Below are 20,776 nucleotides of genomic sequence, written 5' to 3' on the forward strand. Positions count from 1 at the left end.
AAAAAAAAACATAAAAGTCAAAATGTTGACTTTTTGGTCAAAGTTTGACTTTGACCAAATGACTATTTGGCTATTTGACTAAAGTTAGTGGAAAAATCATAACTTTTGTTGGATAATTCCACTAACAAAATAGTGGGCTAGGTGTTGGCTTATAGTGTTGACATTAAGCCCACTTAGATAGTAGATTCTAGGTGTTGGATTTTTATGGATTTATTTCATGCAAATGTTGCAAGGTTTTTTCTATGAAAGCCCACTTAAAAACTTTTGCCATTTTTTGCAAATAGTTAGTTTTCAAAATTGGGCTGAAAAATTAAAAACCCAATCTAAAAAATCTCCATCTTTTTCCATCTCTTTCTCTGTCAAGGTTTTCTTCATCCATTGGGTCCCATAACCCGGTTCTGAGTCTAGAGAATAGTAGGTCAACTCTAGTGATAGTCTGGAAGAGTTCGGGTCGAGATTCAGTGAGGAAAAGCGGTTTTCGGGAGCTTCAAAGGTAAGTTAATTTACTGTTTTTCCTTCAAATTGCATACTAATTTCCTTTTAATTAAAAGAATTAGAGTGTAATTAGGTCATTTTTCCGCTGCATATGTCTCATGTTCCATCAAGTTCTCTCTCTTGATCTTGTATAGAACTAATGTTGATTTTTGTGGTTGGATCACAAGTGTGTATGGTCCTTCATCTCACTGAAATAGAGACTCCTTTTGGCACGAGTTTTCGGCTCTATTTGGGCTTTGTAATAATTGCTGGTGTATTGGAGGGGATTTTAATGTTATTAGGTGGGTTAATGAGAAAAGCTCAGAAGGGTGCCCAACTAGAAGTATAAAAACGTTAGTTCTCTCATTAAGGAGATGGATATGGTAGAAATTCCTCTTCGGAATGGGGCGTTCTTCTGGTCCAGGATGGGAAGTAGGCCAGCTGCCTCAAAAATTGATCAATTTCTTCTTTCCAAAGTTTGAGTTGATTTCTTTAGAGAGGTTAAAGCTGATAGCTCTCTCAGAGTACGTCTGATCACTTTCCTATCTTACTTATGCTAGGCTTGCAAGCCTGGGGTTCAACGCTTTTTAGATTTAAAAATGTTTGGTTAGAACACAATCTTTCCATTAGGAACTTAGAGGGCTGGTGGGCAAGTTTCAAAACAGAGTGTTGGTCGAACTATGCATTTATGGAGAAGTTGAAAGAGTTGAATGAGGTTCTGAAAAGATGGAACAAAGAGGTTTTTGGAGATATCTTTCCTCAAAAGAAAGTCTCGCTTGAGAAAATCATTGCCTACGACGTGTTGGAGGATTTGGGCTTGCTTTCGGACGGTGAAGCTAAAAAATGAGATAACTACAAAGTGGCTCTTCTTGACACCATCATTAAAGAGCAGAGAGTTTGGGCTCAGAAAAGTAAGATTCAATGGCTTTGTGAAGGAGAGAAAAACTCTAGTTTCTTCCATAGATGGGTCTCCTCTAGAAAAAGTAAAAATCTTGTTTCTGCCTTGGAGAGTAAACACAGTCACACTCTTATTAATGAAGCGGATATTGTTGAGGAAATTCTTGATTTCTACTCGAATATTTATGGTATTAAGTCTATCCAACCTTTTACCATTGAAGCCCTTGATTGGAACCCTCTAAGGGACCTAGAAGCTGGCAAGAATGGTAACATAAGCCTCTAAGCCTCTAAGTAGAGGGCAAGAATGGGCAAGAACTATATTCTAAAAGTATACTATATCGGGCTTTCCTTATGCTTTCCAGGTACCTTTTGTTTCATGTTTCATAATTATATGACTTGATATATTAATTAAATTCAATATTTTTCTGGTATACTAAAGTGGTAATATAGGTGTGGGCATATGAAACCATATCCACAATAGTCGAGAGAGCTATAGTCCAACTTAATAACGATGCAGTTCCTAGATTCTTAATGTGATTGAGCTTTTCTTCATTACCTAGGTTATTGTAGAGAGATGTCTTCAACTCTCTTATGGTGAGTAACATGTTAGGGTTTATACCCTAAAGCTCGTAACTTTGTAAATAAACTATTTATCATTAATAAAATAAGTTGTTATTTTATTTTGTATTAATTATTTATTTTGCATAACATTATCCAATAAACCAAAAAATCCAATATTATTGTATAAGTCTTGAACGTGTATGTAGTTGACATACAGATGGATCATGTTCAAGAAATAACTTAAAGGTTTATAGGATATGGATAAGGTTGAATGCCCTATCTTGGTGACACTATAGATATGACCCATTTTGCAATAGTTACAAATGGTTTAACCCAAACCATTTATATGAAAACATGTGAATGGAGGTATACGATACAAAAAGTTTGTATAAGATTAGACTGCCAAATATTTTACCTTCCTTTGTAAATTTGTTAATTGACGAGATTAATATTTCATAGGACAATCATGTGCATATCGATCTTAATTCCAAGTGATTTATGAATTCTTGCCTTTGAGATCAGTCATTTGATTTGCATAGGTGAGAGTGGGTCGAGTTACCAACTCAATAGGCCTACTACTTTGGGACTTGACTAAATGGTAGGGAGTTGGGAACATAACCTCACAAGACAGAATGCATTCCTTCCCATATAGGGTAAGTAGATGAGGAGTTCCCTTTAGTTTGGTCCTTGAACAAAGGGATCCTGCTCTCTCATTGGCCCAAGAGGGGGCTTAGTTTATGGTTAGATCATAAACAAATTGTTCATTAGAAGAATTAGTGAGGACTTAAGGAAAAGATGTAATTATAGCGAAAAAACGGACATTTTGACCCAACTGTAATTATGAACAACTGGTGAATGATCGACTTGCTTATATAAATTATATCCATGGACAAAAATTGTCCTACAATGCATAAGAGTTCAATTATGGGTCTGGCCAGATTTGAAATTAAGCTTGTAATGCTATAGATGATCCAAAATGCCGGCTAATTCGAAGGAATGCAAGGTGAAGTCCCACACACACATCTCACAGTTCTGTTGAGATGTGCAATACATTCTCAATACCAGGCGTAATTCCAGAAGGAATTCAACACTATTTATTTCCATACACACTTCGAGACGAGGCCAAGAAGTGGGCCTATTAGCTAGTCATTGCGATCAAAATGCTGTGTAGGCCAATACACTAACGCAAGTCACTGCGATCAGTTGCATCCATTGCAATGATGCCCATTCAGTTAATGTCTGCTCAACTACCCAGCAATCGTATTCTTCATTCACAACAACCTATTCAGTAATACGTATAACCCCAGCTGAAGAAACCACCCCAACTTTGGATGGGGAGGTAACACAGATCAGGCAAGACAAAAGAATTTGCATCAGAACCACCAGGGACATAAAGGGAACCTTCTGGGATTCCATCAAGTGCCGTAGAGCCACCAACACCATCAAAACAGACAATCGTACAATTATAGCCAACCATCCAGCTCAAACACTTTAACTTCTCTAGAATCTTTATTGAAAGAGTATATTAAAAAAATGGCGCATTAATTCAATCATAAGCTTCATCAATTAGAAGTCTAGAAGTGCAAGTAGGACAGTTAGCCAGCAAATTAAAAAGCAGACAACCGGGAATCCTACCGAGCAATTCAGAGGTTTCGCAAGGAAACGAAAAGGAGCAATGCCAAGCTATGACGTTGCGTAGTGGAAAAACGGCTGCTCATGCGTCAATAACCCATAGAGAAGCCAGACGAATAGATGAAACAACTACCACTGAACATACACCAATTATTGCTAATGCTCCCATCAACATCGCAAAAGAAAACAACATTACGACAACATTATCTCTCCAACGTCAGAACCACATATCGAAAAAGTATCAATGCAACACGTCTCCTAAAAACATCGGTCCAACACCAACATCACAAGTAGCCAAGAATGCTGAAGAGCAGACACCTACTTAGGAAATGAGGTAGGATCCTCCGCCATTTCCTAGCAGACTGAGGAAAAAAATGACAACAAATAGTTCAAACAATTCATGGACGTCTTAAAGCAACTTCACATCAATATACCTCTTATAGAGGCACTTGAAAAAATGCCCAGTTATGTGAAGTTTCTTAAGATATTCTTGCAAACAAAAGGAAACTCGGGGAGTACGAAATAGTTGTATTAATGCATGAATGCAGTATATTATTTCAAAACAATCTCCCCAAGAAACTGAAGGACCTTGGAAGCTTCACACTGCCTTGTTCCATTGGGAGAAAAGAAGTTGGCACTGCGTGGTGTGACCTGGGAACTAGTATTAACCTAATGCCACTTTCCATTTTAGAAAGTTGGGTATTGGTGAGGCAAGACCTACCACTGTGACCCTACAGTTAGCAGACAGGTCGATAACGCATCCCGAAGGGAAGAACGAAGATGTGCCCGTACAAGTTGATAATTTCATATTTCATGCCGACTTCATTATCCTAGACTATGAAGTAGACACAGATGTCCCCATCATCTTAAGTCGTCCATTTTTGGCTACAGGGGGTGCATTAATCGATTTGGTAGAGGACATCTCTTGCGCCAAGAATAATGCGATCACGGTGGCTAAGTTTCTCAAAAAGAACATTTGCAATAGATTTGGCATGCCCCGTGCATTACTAAGCGACAAAGGTACACACTTCATTAATCATATCATTACGAATTTACTAATCAAGTTCAATGTCAGGCCTAGGGTTGCAACAACCTATCACCCATAAACAAATGGCCAGGTAGAGATCTCTAACAGGGAGATCAAGTCTATTCTTGAAAAGGTGGTGAACACCTCAAGGAAGGATTGGGCGCAGCGGTTAGATGAAGCCCTATGGGCATACCAGACAGCCTACAAAACACCTATTGGGATGTCCCTGTATGCCCTTGTCTTCGAAAAAGCCTACCATCTGCCTCTGAAACTGGAGCACAAAGCGTAATGGGTGCTTAAGAAGTTAAACTTTGATCTAACTAGTGCAGGGGAGGCCTGGAATCTGCAATTGAACGAACTCACTAAATGACGCATAATTGCTTATGAAAATGCCAAGATTTATTAAGAGCAAACAAAGAGATGGCATGATGAAAGAATTAGTAAGAAATGGACAACAAGTTTTGTTATTTAATGCTCGCCTTCGGTTGTTTCCAGGAAAACTAAAGTCACGATGGTCTGGCCTATTTATAATCAAAAGTATCTTTCCACACGGAGCAGTGGAGTTACCTAGTGAGGACGGGAGCAAAATCTTCAAGGTCAATGGTCAACACATAAAGCCCTACTATGGGGGCTTGATGGATCGTAGCAAAGAAACCATTGACCTAGCTGGGAAAGCATGATTGCCCGCATGGATGCGCCTTGCGATCACATGTGCTCTTTTAAAGGCATCCATTCTCCTATCCTTTACTACTTTCATTACTTAGTTTTAATTCAGTCCTTGTTTTGAGCTGCTTGTTTTGAGAATTTGATTTTGCAATTGCAATAATTTATATTTGAATGGTTTTCGTTAATTATTGCGATGTGTGGGGCACTCATTACGCCCATCTTCTTCCTCATTCACATGAGAGTCATTTGAACGTCTATGCGGGAATGTGGACAGTCGAAACGTTTAGATTTTTTAGGCTTCATTAATGCGTCGACAGACGAAGTGTCCTTTCGTCTATCGAGCATTTAATGATAGGCAGGCTTTTGAGATTCCCAAAGCCTGCCGTACACAATCATCATGATTGTTGGGCTTCCCGAACCCTAACCTATATAAGGCTTCCAGCGTCAGTATCCCATTTTTGTCCACACTTCAAACACTCAAGCATTCCAACATTCTCAAGCCTTCTGCATTCTACTCATTAGTCAATCAAACCTAGCCTTCGTCAGAATCCATGGTCGGTCAGTCGTCAAACTCATCTTCCTAAACCTTCCTCCCCAACTAAAGCCCCTGTTTCCGCTTGAGAGGCAGTCATTTTGGCCGTCAGCCATCGCCGGACCACTCAACCTATGCCCTTTCCCCGATTCCCCACAAAACCTAAAAGAAAAGCCTACTCCTCCGCCAGTGCCTTGCCATCTGTCCGCTGTGAGGGGCCAAGCAAGGAGAGTGCCCCTACCACCAGTCCTGAGGTGGTTCTTCCCCAGCCTCCAACCGAAAGTGAACTGAAGCGAAACGACGACAAGGAGGTGTTGTATTTTAAGCACTATGGAATGAGATGGAGGGTTACCGGAGGTCGGAGTGGTAAACTAGCCACTGCCTCAAGAAGATGTGGCAGTCACTGCTTCGCAAGGATAAGTCCTTGCGTTAATTGATCCTAAGGAGAATATGCCAGCAAACTCCAATGAGGGACCGATTAGAGCAGTGCTGGAGGATGTGGAGTCGAAGAGAAAGGATTAGCAACTTGCCAAGGAGAAGGACGACGCAGATGAAGCAGCGAGAGCTCAATGAAGAAAGGAGAGAAGGGAAAAGAAGAAACAAGAAGATGATGAGGATCAAGAAGAGGCCCAGTGTAAAAAAAAAGGAAAGATAGAAGGAAAGCCGGAAAAAAACAAAGCAGGCGCGAGGAAAAGCGCATCAAGCACGAATAGGAGCGCAGACAAAGGGTTGAGAGCTTTGTTGTAGAAGGTGAATCAACCACCGCAAGGGTGGATGAATCTGTGCCACCTAAAGAGCAAGCAACGCAAAGCCAATCCCCAATTTCATGCGACCGCCTGGTCACCTTGGGGGCCCAACCTAGATGTTCTGAGGAAGAAGATGTTGACACACCAGTCACCCCACTTGTCAAGCAATCAAGAACACGGACAACAAAAGATAAGGAGATGGAGACAGTGGACACGCCTCCAGTAAATCACCAAGAGTCCTCTATGCACAGAGAAATCATTGAGTGCATAGAGGAGAAGGAAGAATGAGAGAAAAAGAAGAAAAGTTGGAACAGGCACACCAAATCATCACCTCAGTAGATTCGGCTTGACGGCTTCACGATGAGGAAATGCATTGTGTTAACGCAGAAGAAGAAGCCAAAAAGAAGCTCGAGGATGAGCAGTGCATTGTTCTCGCCTCTGAGCAATTTGAGAAGGAGTTAAAGGAGGAAGAGGAAGCTGAGAGGAGAAAGAAGGAAAAGAAGGATTTGTGTCGAAGGGCAAAGGTCCAGTGTAACATTGAACTCAAATGAAAGGAGAGAGAGGAATGGGAAAAAGAAAAAGCTGATCGAGAGAAGGAAAGGGCGTGTGTGAGGCGCCAAAGGGCTCGAATTGCGGGCCGCCCAAGATAAGGGCAAGAAAAAAGTTGAAGGCACCGAATCATCGCCAACCCGGAGACGTTTGAAGGTCAGAAAAGAAAACGATGACCTTCTAATGGAGATGAGCTTCTTCCCTACGCCAAACCCACTACCGGACTTCATCACAAGCATATTGGTAGAGCTTGGGTGGGACACATTTTGTCAATGCCCATCTATAGTCATTCCAAGGGTAGTGAGGGCCTTCTACCAAGGCAGCCTGCACGAAACGAAGGACACGGTAATCATCAATGGAGGGTCGCATCATTCAATGCCCAAGATATCAACCAACTTTACAAGTTAAAAGACTTTTCAGAGGCACCAGGCAACAGATTGATTGATAATCCTGAAGACGGGCATTTGGAAGATGCTTTGAGAATATTGGCGCAATCGGGCACCATATGGACCATCTTCCTGATCGACATTCAAACACTTGCCTCCAACTATTTGCTGCCTGAAGCGCACCTTTGGGTTTATCTGGTGAAGAAGAGACTCCTCCCGACAACACACGATAAAACCATCTCAAGGGATAGAGTCATGGTTGCATATTGTATTGCATGTGACATTCCCATCGATGTTGGAAGATTGATCACAAGGCAAATAAGGGGCTATGTTGGTAGGATTTGAGGACAATTCTTCTTCCAGCGGACAATCTTCAGTCTATGCCTTTCAGTGGGATATGGTATTGAAGATGAGCCCATACCGAAGATTCACGGCCTGATCAACATAAAGATTCTAACAATTTTGTTGAAAGATTCGCCACATTGCCTAGACCCTCCACCAAAACAACCCAACATTGATTTGAATGCGTCTCAACCTCCTCGACCCAAAAGGCAGCGTAGAAATGACAAAAGCAAGGAACTTGTGCAGGGGTGCTCTGAACACAATCAACTTGATGACTCCATTGACCAGCCTTCACCTTTGGTCATCCTCCCTCCTAGCCCCATTATCCCTCTATCCTCTCTCCCTTAAACTCTTACAAATCTCCTCCTTATCCCAGACTCGGATCCCCCATCACTAGCAACTTCAGCCAGCCAACAATTAATAACCCATTCTTCACTGCGTACCTTGCCTCGTGCTAATGACCTACACGATTTGGGTGCTAGCCGCTTAAATCAGTCCCAAAACGATGCTGGTGAGACATCGAAGGTATCTTCCCCCCATCACTCATCCATCGCATCCCTAGTTGCTGCAGTCGATGAGATGCGAGGCTTCCTCTCCCATGAGCTTTCCTCCTTCTGCCAATCGCTTGCGGAGTTTCACACTAGCAATGATGTGTTGCGCCAGGCAGTGATTAATATACAACGCAACATTTCTCCATTTTCCAGCACTAACGACAATGAGCTGAACGTAACCATGAATACTTCAACCAGCACTAACGACAATAATTTTCTTCATAGTTGATGCTAATAAGCCGCAGTTTAACTCTTAAGTCTTGTTATTGCTCCGAATGACTTTTCTACCCTTTTATTGCTCAATACCTATAAAATAGGATAATAAACATGTAAAATTCACAAACAAACTAAAATTAAGCTAAGAAAAATAGCACTTTTATGATGCCATCACACATGCCTTGAGATTTCTGACCACTGCATCAAGAGTTGAGAAAAGATTATTTGCACTTGTTAGTGCTAACCTTATGAGTAGCGTGCTACCTACCATATCTTCAACCACTTGGTCAGTGCTAACCTTATGTTCCGCACACTGTCATGTCACCAACTACCCAATCAGCGTGCTACCATAGTTGCGTTCGAGGAATATAAAAGGAGGAGACCATAGGCAAAAAGGATTATTCAGCCATTGAGAGAAAACAGAGGAGCAAAGAAGAAATCCAGAGTACATCAAACCAAAAAAGGAAGCTTCTTTACAGAAAAACTTGAGAGAGTTGTGGTCACTTCCTTATCACCAGAACCCATTCCTAAATAGCAGAAGTATAAGATCATCATTCAAGTCAACAAGAAGTAAGGAAACAACCGTCGACGACTAACATCCCATCACCCATTTCCATCATCTTTTTTTCTACTTCCATTCTTGTTTTGAAAATCTCTTGTATTATAACAATTTCATTTTTTCATATATATATATATAAATCATCATTGGGATTTATGCCTTAAAGTCTCATAGTTAATTAGTTATTGAATATAATAAATGACTATTTTTAATGCAATAATGAGTTATCCATTACGGAAAAAATCCAAGGTTATTTGATGATATTTGAACAGTATGCAGTGTAATAACCTAAAGAGTCTATAGTATATGGATAACGTAGGGTGTCTTATGCTACAACCCACTTTATACATGTTACAAATGTTATAAGTGTTACAAATAATATGATCCAAATCATTCATGTAGAGACATGCGAGTGGAGATGTCATACCCCATCCCAAATTAGCTATCTAATCTAGATAAAGATCTGAAGACGACAAATACCACTCCCATCTGCGGTATCCATCACCCGATATACCTATTCTTAACTTAACATTCCATTTTGTTACTACTTTAAACATGCTAATTTATTAAACTCCTAAACATTTACTTATATAGAACTCATAAGAAAACAGTTTACAGATAATAGTTTAACTTTATGACTTATTTCTTGTTCAAAACATACGTCTACAAACTTATATCTACATGCAGGCCCATAAATTATATTACATAATACTGAAAATGAGTCTAACAGGTGGCAGGCTTTGTGTCCAGTAGGCACCTGAAACTCTCCCGCTACCAGGGGAAAACATAAAAAGAAAAGTATGAGTTGGATGCTCAATGAGTGCCAGTTTACAAAACATATGTTACATTAAAAAAAACATAGTAGATTGTAGCATTGTAAAAGTGTTATTTTTCTTAGTTTAATTTAGGTTTGTTCGTGATTTTCATGCATTTAATGCCATAGTTTGTAGGTAAAATCATCCCAAGAGGGTAATTTGGAGCAAAAACGATCCAAAAAGAGTTTTAGAAGCACAAACCATTTCAAAGAAATTACAAAAGTACCTCTGTAAAGGAGTGTAGTAGCGCGTACTCTACTTGCACTCGGCACTAAAAGACAAAGAGCATCATTTAAGGGAGTGTTAAGGTGTTGCCCTATAGTGTCTCTATGCTATGTATTCCAACGAAAGAACAGCGAACACATGCATGCAGAAAAACGAGGAGAGCACCCCATCTAAGGTGTTTCTGCCAAGGTTACTCATATAGTGACTAACCAGACTTGAACTACGTGCTAGGTCTGGTCTAGTGTAGACCATTAGGTACATCAAACTTCCTATGGCATTGAAGTAAGGGACATGGCTCATAGCTTTTTCATTAGTCGGCTCTTTGGGGGAATTTTTTGCTGAGATCTTGATGTGTTGTGCAAAGGGTGTAGACTCTGCTTTAAAACTAGCCATATTGAATATGCATAGTATTTTATTGGTGTAGGATCTGGGTTAAAGATGGTTCATTTTCTCCTATGCTTCTAATGATTTCAATCCCTAGAATCTACTTTGCTGCCTCTAGATCTTTCATATCAGACTCAACACTCAATTCAGCTTTTATCTCCCTTCGCTTAGTTGGATCTATTCCTACCAGCAGCATGTCATCAACATAAAGTAGTAGATAAACATAGTCACCTTCAGAACTCTTCTTGTAGTAAACACAGGGGTCATAAAGAATTTTGTTGAATCTTATTGATAACACTGGAAATGTGCTATCTTCTTCCACTTAACTTAGGATTGTTTAGCTACTTTATTTGGTTAATTTGATCATTTTGTAGGATTCGAGTGTACAAGTAGTCGGATTAAGCGTTCCAATCTTCGAGCTTTGATTTGGATCTCTTCAAGTTTGTGGGTTTTTTAAGTTGTTTGCTTGGAAAGGTAAAATTTTATTTTCATATGAATTTTATATTTAGTAATTTAAAGTTATTTCATTCATTTTATTTTTATTTTGATGATTAAGCTTATTGAAATTTTGGAATTTTGGAATTAAATTAGTTGAAGAATATATAGTTGGTTGGTAGCCTTGCTTGGTGTAGTTGAAGTGTATATCAAAATCCTTTTCTTTCAATTATATATAAACTAATTTGGTCTTACTTGGTTGATTAAGTTTGATTAGTGTGGTTCAAATGTTATTTCATTAATTTTATATTTTGTTCCAATGTTTAAGTTTCTTGAAATTTTGAAATGTTGGAATTAAATTAGTTGAAGAATATATAGTTGGTTGGTAGTCTTGCTTGGTGTGGTTTAAGTGTATATCAAAATCCTTTTCTTTCAAATATATAAACTAATTTGGTCTTACTTTGTTGATTAAGCTTGATTGGTGTGGTTCAACTGTTATTTCATTTATTTTATGTTTTGTTTCAATGATTAAATTTCTTGAAATTTGTTAATGTTGGAATGGAATTAGTTCAAAAATATGTACTTGGTTGATAGTTTTTCTTGGTGTGATTCAAGTGTGTATATTCTTTCAATTATATATAAAATAATTTGGTCTTACTTGGTTGATTAAGCTTGATTGATGTGGTTCAAGTGTTATTTCATTAATTTTATGTTTTGTTCCAATGATTAAGCTTCTTGAAATTTGTTAATGTTGGAATTTGAATTAGTTTAAAAATATGTACTCAGTTGATAGTCTTACTTGGTGTGGTTCAAGTGTATATCAAAATCCTATTCTGTCAATTATATATAAACTAACTTGGTCTTACTTGGTTGATTAAGCTTGATTGGTGTGGTTCAAGTGTTATTTCATTAATTTTATATTTTGTTCCAATGATTAAGCTTATTGAAATTTGTTAATGTTAAAATGAAATTAGTTCAAAGATACGTACTCAGTTGATAGTCTTGTTGAATGTGGTTCAAGTGTATATCAAAATCCATTTCTTTCAATTATATATAAACTAATTTGGTCTTACTTGGTTGATTAAGTTTGATTGATGTGGTTCAAGTGTTATTTCATTAATTTTATGTTTTGTTCCAATGATTAAGCTTCTTGAAATTTTGAATGTTGGAATTAAATTAGTTGAAGGATATATACTTGGTTGGTAGTCTTGCTCGGTGTGGTTTAAGTGTATATCAAAATCCTTTTTTTTCAATTATATATAAACTAATTTAGTCTTACTTGGTTGATTATGTTTGATTGGTGTGGTTCAAGTGTTATTTCATTAATTTTATGTTTTGTTCCAATGATTAAGCTTCTTGAAATTTTGAAATGTTGGAATTAAATTAGTTGAAGGATATATACTTGGTTGGTAGTCTTGCTCGGTGTGGTTTAAGTGTATATCAAAATCCTTTTTTTTCAATTATATATAAACTAATTTAGTCTTACTTGGTTGATTATGTTTGATTGGTGTGGTTCAAGTGTTATTTCATTAATTTTATGTTTTGTTCCAATGATTAAGCTTCTTGAAATTTTGAAATGTTGGAATTAAATTAGTTGAAGGATATATACTTGGTTGGTAGTCTTGCTTGATGTGGTTTAAGTGTATATCAAAATATTTTTCTTTCAATTATATATAAACTAATTTGGTCTTACTTAGTTGATTAAGCATACTAATATATTCGAAGTAACATAGGGTAAGTAAATACAAGTTCTTGTTCCATATAACACAGAGTAAGTGAATACAAGTTTTTTAGTTATTTTTAATTTTGCATTTTATGCTTACTAATATTTCAAAATTATTGCTTATTATAGTTATCATTGGATATTGATTGTAATCAATCTACAAGAAAATTGTGTTTATGTTTTGGATTCTATTCGAAGTAAAGTTCAAGAGGATCATGGAGATATAAATATGTAAGTGTAACTGATCTTTATTAGCTCTTAATTGGAGTATTTATATTTAACTAATGTTTTCAAACTATTTAGTGGATTGAAAACATGGCAAGCCGAGCACGATCTCCAACACTATCGGTGTTCTCCAAAATGGAAACCTGTAAAGGTAAATTTGCATTCATTTTTTAACAATTTATGTTCATTCAAACATAAGAATAATTGTTTTCAACTTCTTTATATGTAGTGTTGTAAGACCCTAACACTAAATCTAAAGTGGGAGGTTAAATAGAGAAGAAAAATCCTAAGAAAGGATATTAGAACAAAGGGAGGAAAACATTAAAATTATCCAAAAAGGAGACCAAAAATCCAAATGCCTAGAGGAGCTTAAAACAAGTTGGACGCAAGAAGGTATGGAGGATGGAAGCAAGAAGACTTGAAAAATGGCTAAGGGTTGCATACAACCAACGCAAAGGCATACATGAGCTATGCGGACATGGGCAGGAAGCATGCGTCGAGTGAGCATGCTAGGCGCGCAGGCCATGCATTGAAGCCAAATGTATAGGCCATGCGTCAAGCACGCAGCCATGCATCGATGGTGGATGCCGAGCGTGCAGCCCATGCGTCAATGGTGTATGTCGAGCGCGTAGCCCATGCATCGATGGTGTATGCCGAGCGCCCTGCCTATGCGTCAAACGAGCAAGCGGGCAAGCCATCCTATCCGTCGAAACGCTGCCGAGTCTGTCGAGCAGCCATGCATCGATGCACTATGCCAAGCACACACCCATACGGCTGAGAGTGCCTATGCGGCCGAGCACGCAAGCGCCTAGGCAGCACACCGTGCGTCGATGGTCAGCACCATGCATCCATGTTTAGTAGGCCGAGCAAGCACCACCTAGCAAGCCATGCGTTGAGGGCGAGTGGCCATCCTATGCGTTGGTGATGGCCAACTCATGCGTTGGCTAAGTGGGACTTTGATGAAGGAAGGGTGAGTTGCTATGCGTTGAGGATCAAAAGTAAGGCTAATTGATGGAAAACTTCGAGGGAAAATGCCAATGGTATATGAGCATAAGTCTTAGACAATTTAAATAGAAAAATATGTTAAGTATTTAAGTGATTTAGGTGGCAAAAGGAGGATCACACAAAATTCTAGTAGGAGGTGGCTAAAGGAGATTTCATGCAATTGAAGTCTTATCACCCCAAGCAGGAGGTGGGTGAATGAGATTTCATGCAAAAAAGGAGTTTTTGGCTGGCAAGCTGAAATGAGAACAAATCAAGGCTAGGCTTGGTAGGCTAAGTGTTGGCAGCTCCAAAGTGGGACAAATGGGAGTTGAGTTATCACCATGAGGTGAGTTTGGAATGGCTATAAATAGAGGGGTTTGACAAGAGGAATTTATTCATACCATCACCTAAATTGTGTGTTGAGAGCATATTTAGAGAGTTATGTTTGAGTTATTAGGCTGCCAAGTTGATTGGAGATCAAAAGAAACAAAGGCTGCGTTAGTGAGGTATTGAGTCAGCCGGACGCACAGCCAGCCTACACCCTATGCGCACGCAGCGCTACACGCGCCTCGCTCGACGCATCCCGCACGCCAGCCTAGCGCAGCTGCCTTCCCCGTGCGATGCATCACGCCCAGCGCAACGCACACCCAGCATAGTGCACGCCCAAATGCGCTAGTCCCCTGTGCGGCACAGCACGCCCACCCTGCCTACTGCCCAACGCCCAGCTGCCTACCACGGTCCAAATAACCTCTAAAGAGGCTAATTTTCATATTTTGGCTAAATTGAAGTAGGGTAAGCTGGTGTTTTCATTATATAATAGTATTTTGGCTAGTTTGATATTATTTATGGATATAATAAGTATTAATTGAGGAATTTCCATTAATATGGAGGAATTCTCAGGAAGGTATTCTCAAGGTGATTTTAGTGGAAAAACTTGCTTACGGTGAGTGTTTACTTAGTTTTATACATTGATACGTGAATAAATGTATATATAAGTGTAAAATGCATGCTGATGATGTTATGTTGTTGCCATGATATTGTTTGTGAAATTTCTATGGAAACTGAGATTATACCCGAACTACATAAGTTAGCATACTTAACAAAAGGTGCTTGGCGGAAAAATATAGTCGACCTCGATCGGCGGAAAATAATAGTCAGTGATGACCGATGGGAAATATAGTCAAGTTACCTAAGCATGACTAGCGGAAAAAAAATCTTCTAATTGTTCCAGAGCAACTAGAAAGAGATTCTTTAACTAGAAAGAATTCAGTTCAGATGTGGGTACCGTTACATGAATTGTAAATGCATGAATATGATGTACCAAAAAATCTGTGGTTCCTAACGGAATAGGTAACAAAGCATAAAATGAAATAAAAAAAAGATTGATCGGTATATGTATGTTCAATTTTTATGGATCGCAATTGATTCCTCGTAAAGAATTGTCGATATGCACATTGGCAGGAAAAGAGGGTTATAGGAAAGTTTCCATAAAAAGTTGTTATGATTGATAATGTGTTCATGATATGAGCATGCCACGTATAGCATGGAACTGGAGGTTGATAATTGAATGATTGTACATATGATCATGCATAAATTATACTGGAATTGTGATTATGTGATTGATTTCCCAAAAATATGTTTTGCAAAGTGATTATTATTCTAAAAGAACCACCCACTGGGCTTAGTAGCTCACACTCTTCCAAATGTTTTCTTATATCCCCCCAGGTAGCAAAGCGGAGCGTTCAGGAAGGAGTCTACTAACCACCAACACACCAGGACTTGGTAAATTCTCAGGGTACAGCTAGGATCATGTAATAAAGAATATAGGAAATTGAACTATGCGTATGAAAGTTAGATAGATTATTGTAAACATGTTAAAGTCTTAATAGATAAGGGGGAAAATGGTAAATTGAAATATTATCTTGGAATACTACTGATGTATCCTCACGCTCCCTTCCAAGTCTTGGGGGCTAGGGCTAGGGAAGGGGTGTGACAAGTGCCCCCGTCAATTAGATTCTGTAGGATGCGGGTACTATGTGCAAAAGTATATACACGAAATAGTACATAATCCTACTACTCCCATTACTAGCCTCATACGTAAATTATTTATTTTTTTATATACTAGCTTTAATTTAATAAATGATGTAAACTTATGTTGAGTTTATTTTTTTTATTTTTGTAGTTCAATACAAAAAAATGAATATACCCAAGTAGAAATTGACGTAATTCGAACCCAATGGGCAAGTTTTGTTGGCCGATTTGTGTAAGGATGTACTTTTTGTTTTTTGTCTCAATAGAATGTAAATGCTAGCTTAGAATGAATCTTGACGAGTTTTGAGTAAAATATGCAAGTTTAAAATGAATTCAAAGTACTAATTGTTGGTTCATGGATAGACGAATTGTTATCTAATCATGATTTGTTTATTGGAAGATTTATGTATACATTTTTTGGTTTATGGGATATTTGGTGTAAGTATTCATGGAAGCACTATAATTGATATTTGTGAATGGAAGAAATAATTATTAATATAATAGAGGTTGTTGATGATTATAATTATTGTTTTATAAAAGTGTGTTATCGATATACAAATGTTGGGTAAACCTCAATAACGACACTTATAGTTTAAACATAAATTCTAATAAAGGTTTCCTGTGTGTTTATTTCATATTTGATGAGTACTTATAGAACGGATTGGAAATATTAATTCTTGTTTTTGGATAAATTATTATAGAAGTGTGCTTCATTGCAAGTAACTTTGTATTTAGATTTGTGGTAGAGTGTATTGTTCTGTCTATTGTTATATTTCAGGTTTGAGTTCAGTGAATTCATAGGTGGAAGATATATATTGTTGGCGTGCCATGTAGAATATAACAAGCGCGCATTATAATGTACAATTTTTTATTTTTTTTTTAATAAAAAAAAGTGACGGACATTTCCTAGCCCAACATGAGACATATAATGTTGTTTTTAAATTTTTGACCTAAATTAAAAATGAATTCGATAATGGAATTTTAAAAAAGCGGACAATAATTAAAAAAAAGGTCATGGATTTTAGGTTTCAATGTCGGTTTAAAACCGACATTAAAGGGCTTTAATGTCGATTGACAATGGACATTAAAGATATTGTTATTAAAGCCCTTTAATGTCGGTTGTCTTTAATGTCGGTTTAACCGAGGGCTTTAATAACACTATCTTTAATGTCGATTGTCAACCGACATTAAAGTCCATAATTCTTGTAGTGTATAGACAAAGTACCTATAGATCGAATTAACCAAGAGGATATGGGAATATTTATACTAGATATAGCTTACGAGTGAAACTTTAAGTCACAACAGAGTGGTTGCTCGAGCTTTGGACCTGGAGTTAGTAAAGGATCATTGGTGTCTAGCGGATCAAATCAAACAAGAAGAATGTTAGCAATAACATAGACTACACCAGGTAAATTGAAAGATAATCAAGAGCAGGAGTTAGTATGTTCATTTTGTGGTAAGACTCATCAAGGACCGTGTTTGAAAGGAACCAACTTGTGCTTCAATTGCGGCCAAATCAGACATTACCGCAAGGAATATCCTCGGATAATCCAGGAAAATTTAGTTACACAAGAAACAGCATTACCAACACCAAGTTTGCAAGCAAGGCCATCGATTGCATAGAGTGGGGAAGAAACTAGTAAGCTAAAAAAAAAAGAAAAAAAAGAAAAAAATCAGTGAATCAAAATCGAACAGAAGAATATTTGCAATGACTCAACAGGAAATCGAGGAAACGCCAGAAGCACTAACTGGTACAATACTTATTCTTAACAAATCTACTCAAGTTTTACCTTCTTAGGTAGAGTTTAATTTCAAGGACGAAATTCTTTTAACGGCCGGTAGTGGTAAGACCTTTCTTCTCTCTATTTTACTAAGAGAAAGGTGGAATAATCATGAAGGTTAGAGTTAGAAGAATGAAATTGGAGTTGAGTATTTAATTACTTGGATTGAATAGGGAATTGTTTTGATTAAGGACACCTCAAATTAAAGTATGAGGTGAATTGATAAGGAAATTTATAGGATTAGCATGTGAAATGGAAAAAGAAAAAAAAACAAATAAAAATATAAGATAATATATACATATATACATGAAGAAATTCTTATACAAGAATACCTATGAGCGGAAGCGGATCTTTCCAATTCATTGTGACAGAATTTTCACATGTACATTCTAACATACAAATATGCATTGAAAACACTAATTATTGGCATGCTTTAAAAGATAAAATACAAGAGACTGAGAGACTTACCAGTTGAAGACTTTCTTCACAAATCTTGGTCTCAGTGTGAACGAACTCCTCTCGCTCTTTCTCGTCCCACAAGCAATCGTCTATCAACACCACAGTCGTCTACACGAACAGTAGCGCACGAACAATAGCGAATAGGGACGACACCACCACTCGAAGCCCTCAGTATTCTCGGAGTGAGAATCCAAAGGGTGGACTTTGATGGAATTGGTAGAGGGAAGAGAAAAGGTGATCGTGAACTACGAACAAGCAAGTGGGAGAAAGGGATGACTATCGTATAATCCGGTGCTTGATCGTTTAGGTCGGGGTACACGATCGTGTAGTAATTGCTAAGTGATCATCTAGGTAAAAGGTAAGTGATCGTTTAAAAAATCGCGGGCGATCGTTTAGAAAACGCAGGTATGCGATCGTTTAGTAGGTGGATGCTATCGTATAGGCTCTCAAAATTAAGCAATACAAGACTTTCACACCGTGAGCAAATTAGCGTGTCTTACGCAAAATGAAAACTATTTTCATTTTATTCTTCAGTTACTAGAACTGAATTGAACTTCCCACTATCGCATAAAATCGGAGAAAACTTCGGCCAATTATCTCATAACCGCCTAATTAATAAAATAATGAATATAATCATATTATATTCTTAACCTATAGTTTGATATCATATATCAACTATAGTGTTTTCTCCTCTACTTGATATAAATCATATTTATATCCAATTTCCTCCAAAATAATGTATCTCATATATTTAGTCAATCATATCATATATAATTAACTAGTCCAATTATATAATATATAATCAAACTCCCTCTTGTCAATCTGAATATTTCAAACTGACCCAAAAACTGATTCTCAACTTGTATCGAAGCTACCAAAGAGACCTTATGGACCTATGGCTCGAAGCTCCAACGGTACGTGAATAGCTGACTAAACTCTTTTGCCACGAGATCCACCATCCGTTAACTGCCAGACATTCCACTAAAGACCGACAGCTGAACTCTTCTTACCACAGATATATTTCTGTGTCCATCGGATATAACCAGTCATGAGTACGATAACCTTTCACAAATGCTCATAAGTACAGTTGGACCATTTACTGTTTTGCCCACGTAGTTACATCTCACTTCTTAAGTACTACTAATCCCTCCAATGAATAAAACAATATAGTTATGTGTGAACACCTCTCGGGCCATGAGAAGGTGTGTGGCGCCACATCATTCAAGCCCTGAAATCAGCCCTTAAGGGAACTATCTATCTACTTTCCCCTACTTTGGGGAAGGAGTGAATTTCATCTTGTGTAGCTGAGTTTTCAGCTCCCAAATCAGACGAATCCCCAAAGTGGTAGGTTTGAGTCGGCGGCCTAGCCACTCGCACCCATGCAAATCAAAGGACCGTTCTCAATGGTAGGAGTTCCCATCTCACTCAGGATTGAGGTCATGTTACCTATGGTCATCCTAGAAGTGAAGTCTTTGTCATGAACGGTGTTATATAATGAGACGTTAATATTTCATGGTCAGGTCTTATACAAACTCTTTGTATAGGACGCCCCTGCTCGCATGTCCCCTATACGAATGTTCAGGATCAGATCATCTGTAACAAGTCACAACACTAACTGTAACTATTCCACAAAGCGGGCCGCATCCATAGCTTTACCAAGATAAGGTTTCCTTCCTATATTCATATATTATAGACCATTTTGGTTATCACTTAAGACATGATCCATTTGTATGTCACCACATACATGCTTAAGTTACATAAAGATAACGAAGGATTTTAGTTTATTGGTTTGTAGTAAAACAAATAAAAAATTTAGATGAACAAAAAACAAGAAGTGAAGTAAATATGATATATTATACATCACAAACGTTCGTACAGACTATTTATAAACTACATGACATGAAATTTTAGGACATCAACCCCAACCATACATATATAAGAAATGATAATGGGATAGAATAGATGAAGTAATTATTTGAGTTTGGAAATGTGGTAATTACTGGAATACAAAATTAAACTAAAGTACATCAAATTTGGTTTATATGAGAGCCATTCACGTAGGTTTCGTTAAAAGTAGGTGGCGGACACAATTGAATTTTGGATAGGACACCTATCATTGATACTTATCGGTCATGAAAGGGTCTGATCAGTGAAGGTTAATAGGTTTTGTAAAGCAATCTCAATGGAAATAAAACATTTGGAATAATTAAAATCATATCTGAAAAATAATTGTACTAATAAAAACCCTTAAAAGTTTTTATTTTAAAGTAATTAAACGTTTAAGTTTTTGTAAAAAAAATTAAAATAAAAAGAAATAAAATTATTTCTTTTTGTCACACAAGTGCGATTGCCTAAGTCTGGCCGTCCGTCTGTTCGATCGGACGAACGGATGTCAGCAACGACATGTGCATGTAGGATAAAGCCTCTTGCTCACTCTCTATCCACTTTTTCAACCACTAAACTATTATAAATTCCCAAAACAAATTATTCTTTATTTGAATATTAGAATTGTGAATTATCCAAATTTCTACATTCGATTTGATATATTAATACTAGGAGAATTTTCAAAAATAGAA

The 20,776-nt window shown here is 37.6% G+C and overlaps 1 protein-coding gene across 6 annotated transcripts in view; it reads left to right on the forward strand.

Moving 5' to 3' along the window:
• Nucleotides 1-16,392, forward strand: part of LOC150033238 (uncharacterized) — a 28,460-nt gene extending 12,068 nt beyond the window's left edge. Inside the window, exons 4-8 of one of the 6 annotated variants that reach the window (XM_090305832.1) lie at nucleotides 365-493; nucleotides 9,541-9,632; nucleotides 10,937-11,036; nucleotides 12,850-13,096; nucleotides 15,655-16,046. In XM_090305832.1, the coding sequence (XP_090161958.1) occupies nucleotides 365-391 (27 nt within the window). In that variant the 3' untranslated portion in view covers nucleotides 392-493; nucleotides 9,541-9,632; nucleotides 10,937-11,036; nucleotides 12,850-13,096; nucleotides 15,655-16,046. The other 5 variants (XM_090305831.1, XM_090305830.1, XM_090305828.1 and 2 more) reach the window with 5 other exon arrangements.
• Nucleotides 16,393-20,776: the final 4,384 nt, after the last annotated feature.

This window comes from Benincasa hispida, chromosome 10 (assembly GCF_027475165.1).
Source record: "Benincasa hispida cultivar pf3 chromosome 10, pf3_genome.v1.1, whole genome shotgun sequence".
Taxonomy (NCBI): domain Eukaryota; kingdom Viridiplantae; phylum Streptophyta; class Magnoliopsida; order Cucurbitales; family Cucurbitaceae; genus Benincasa; species Benincasa hispida.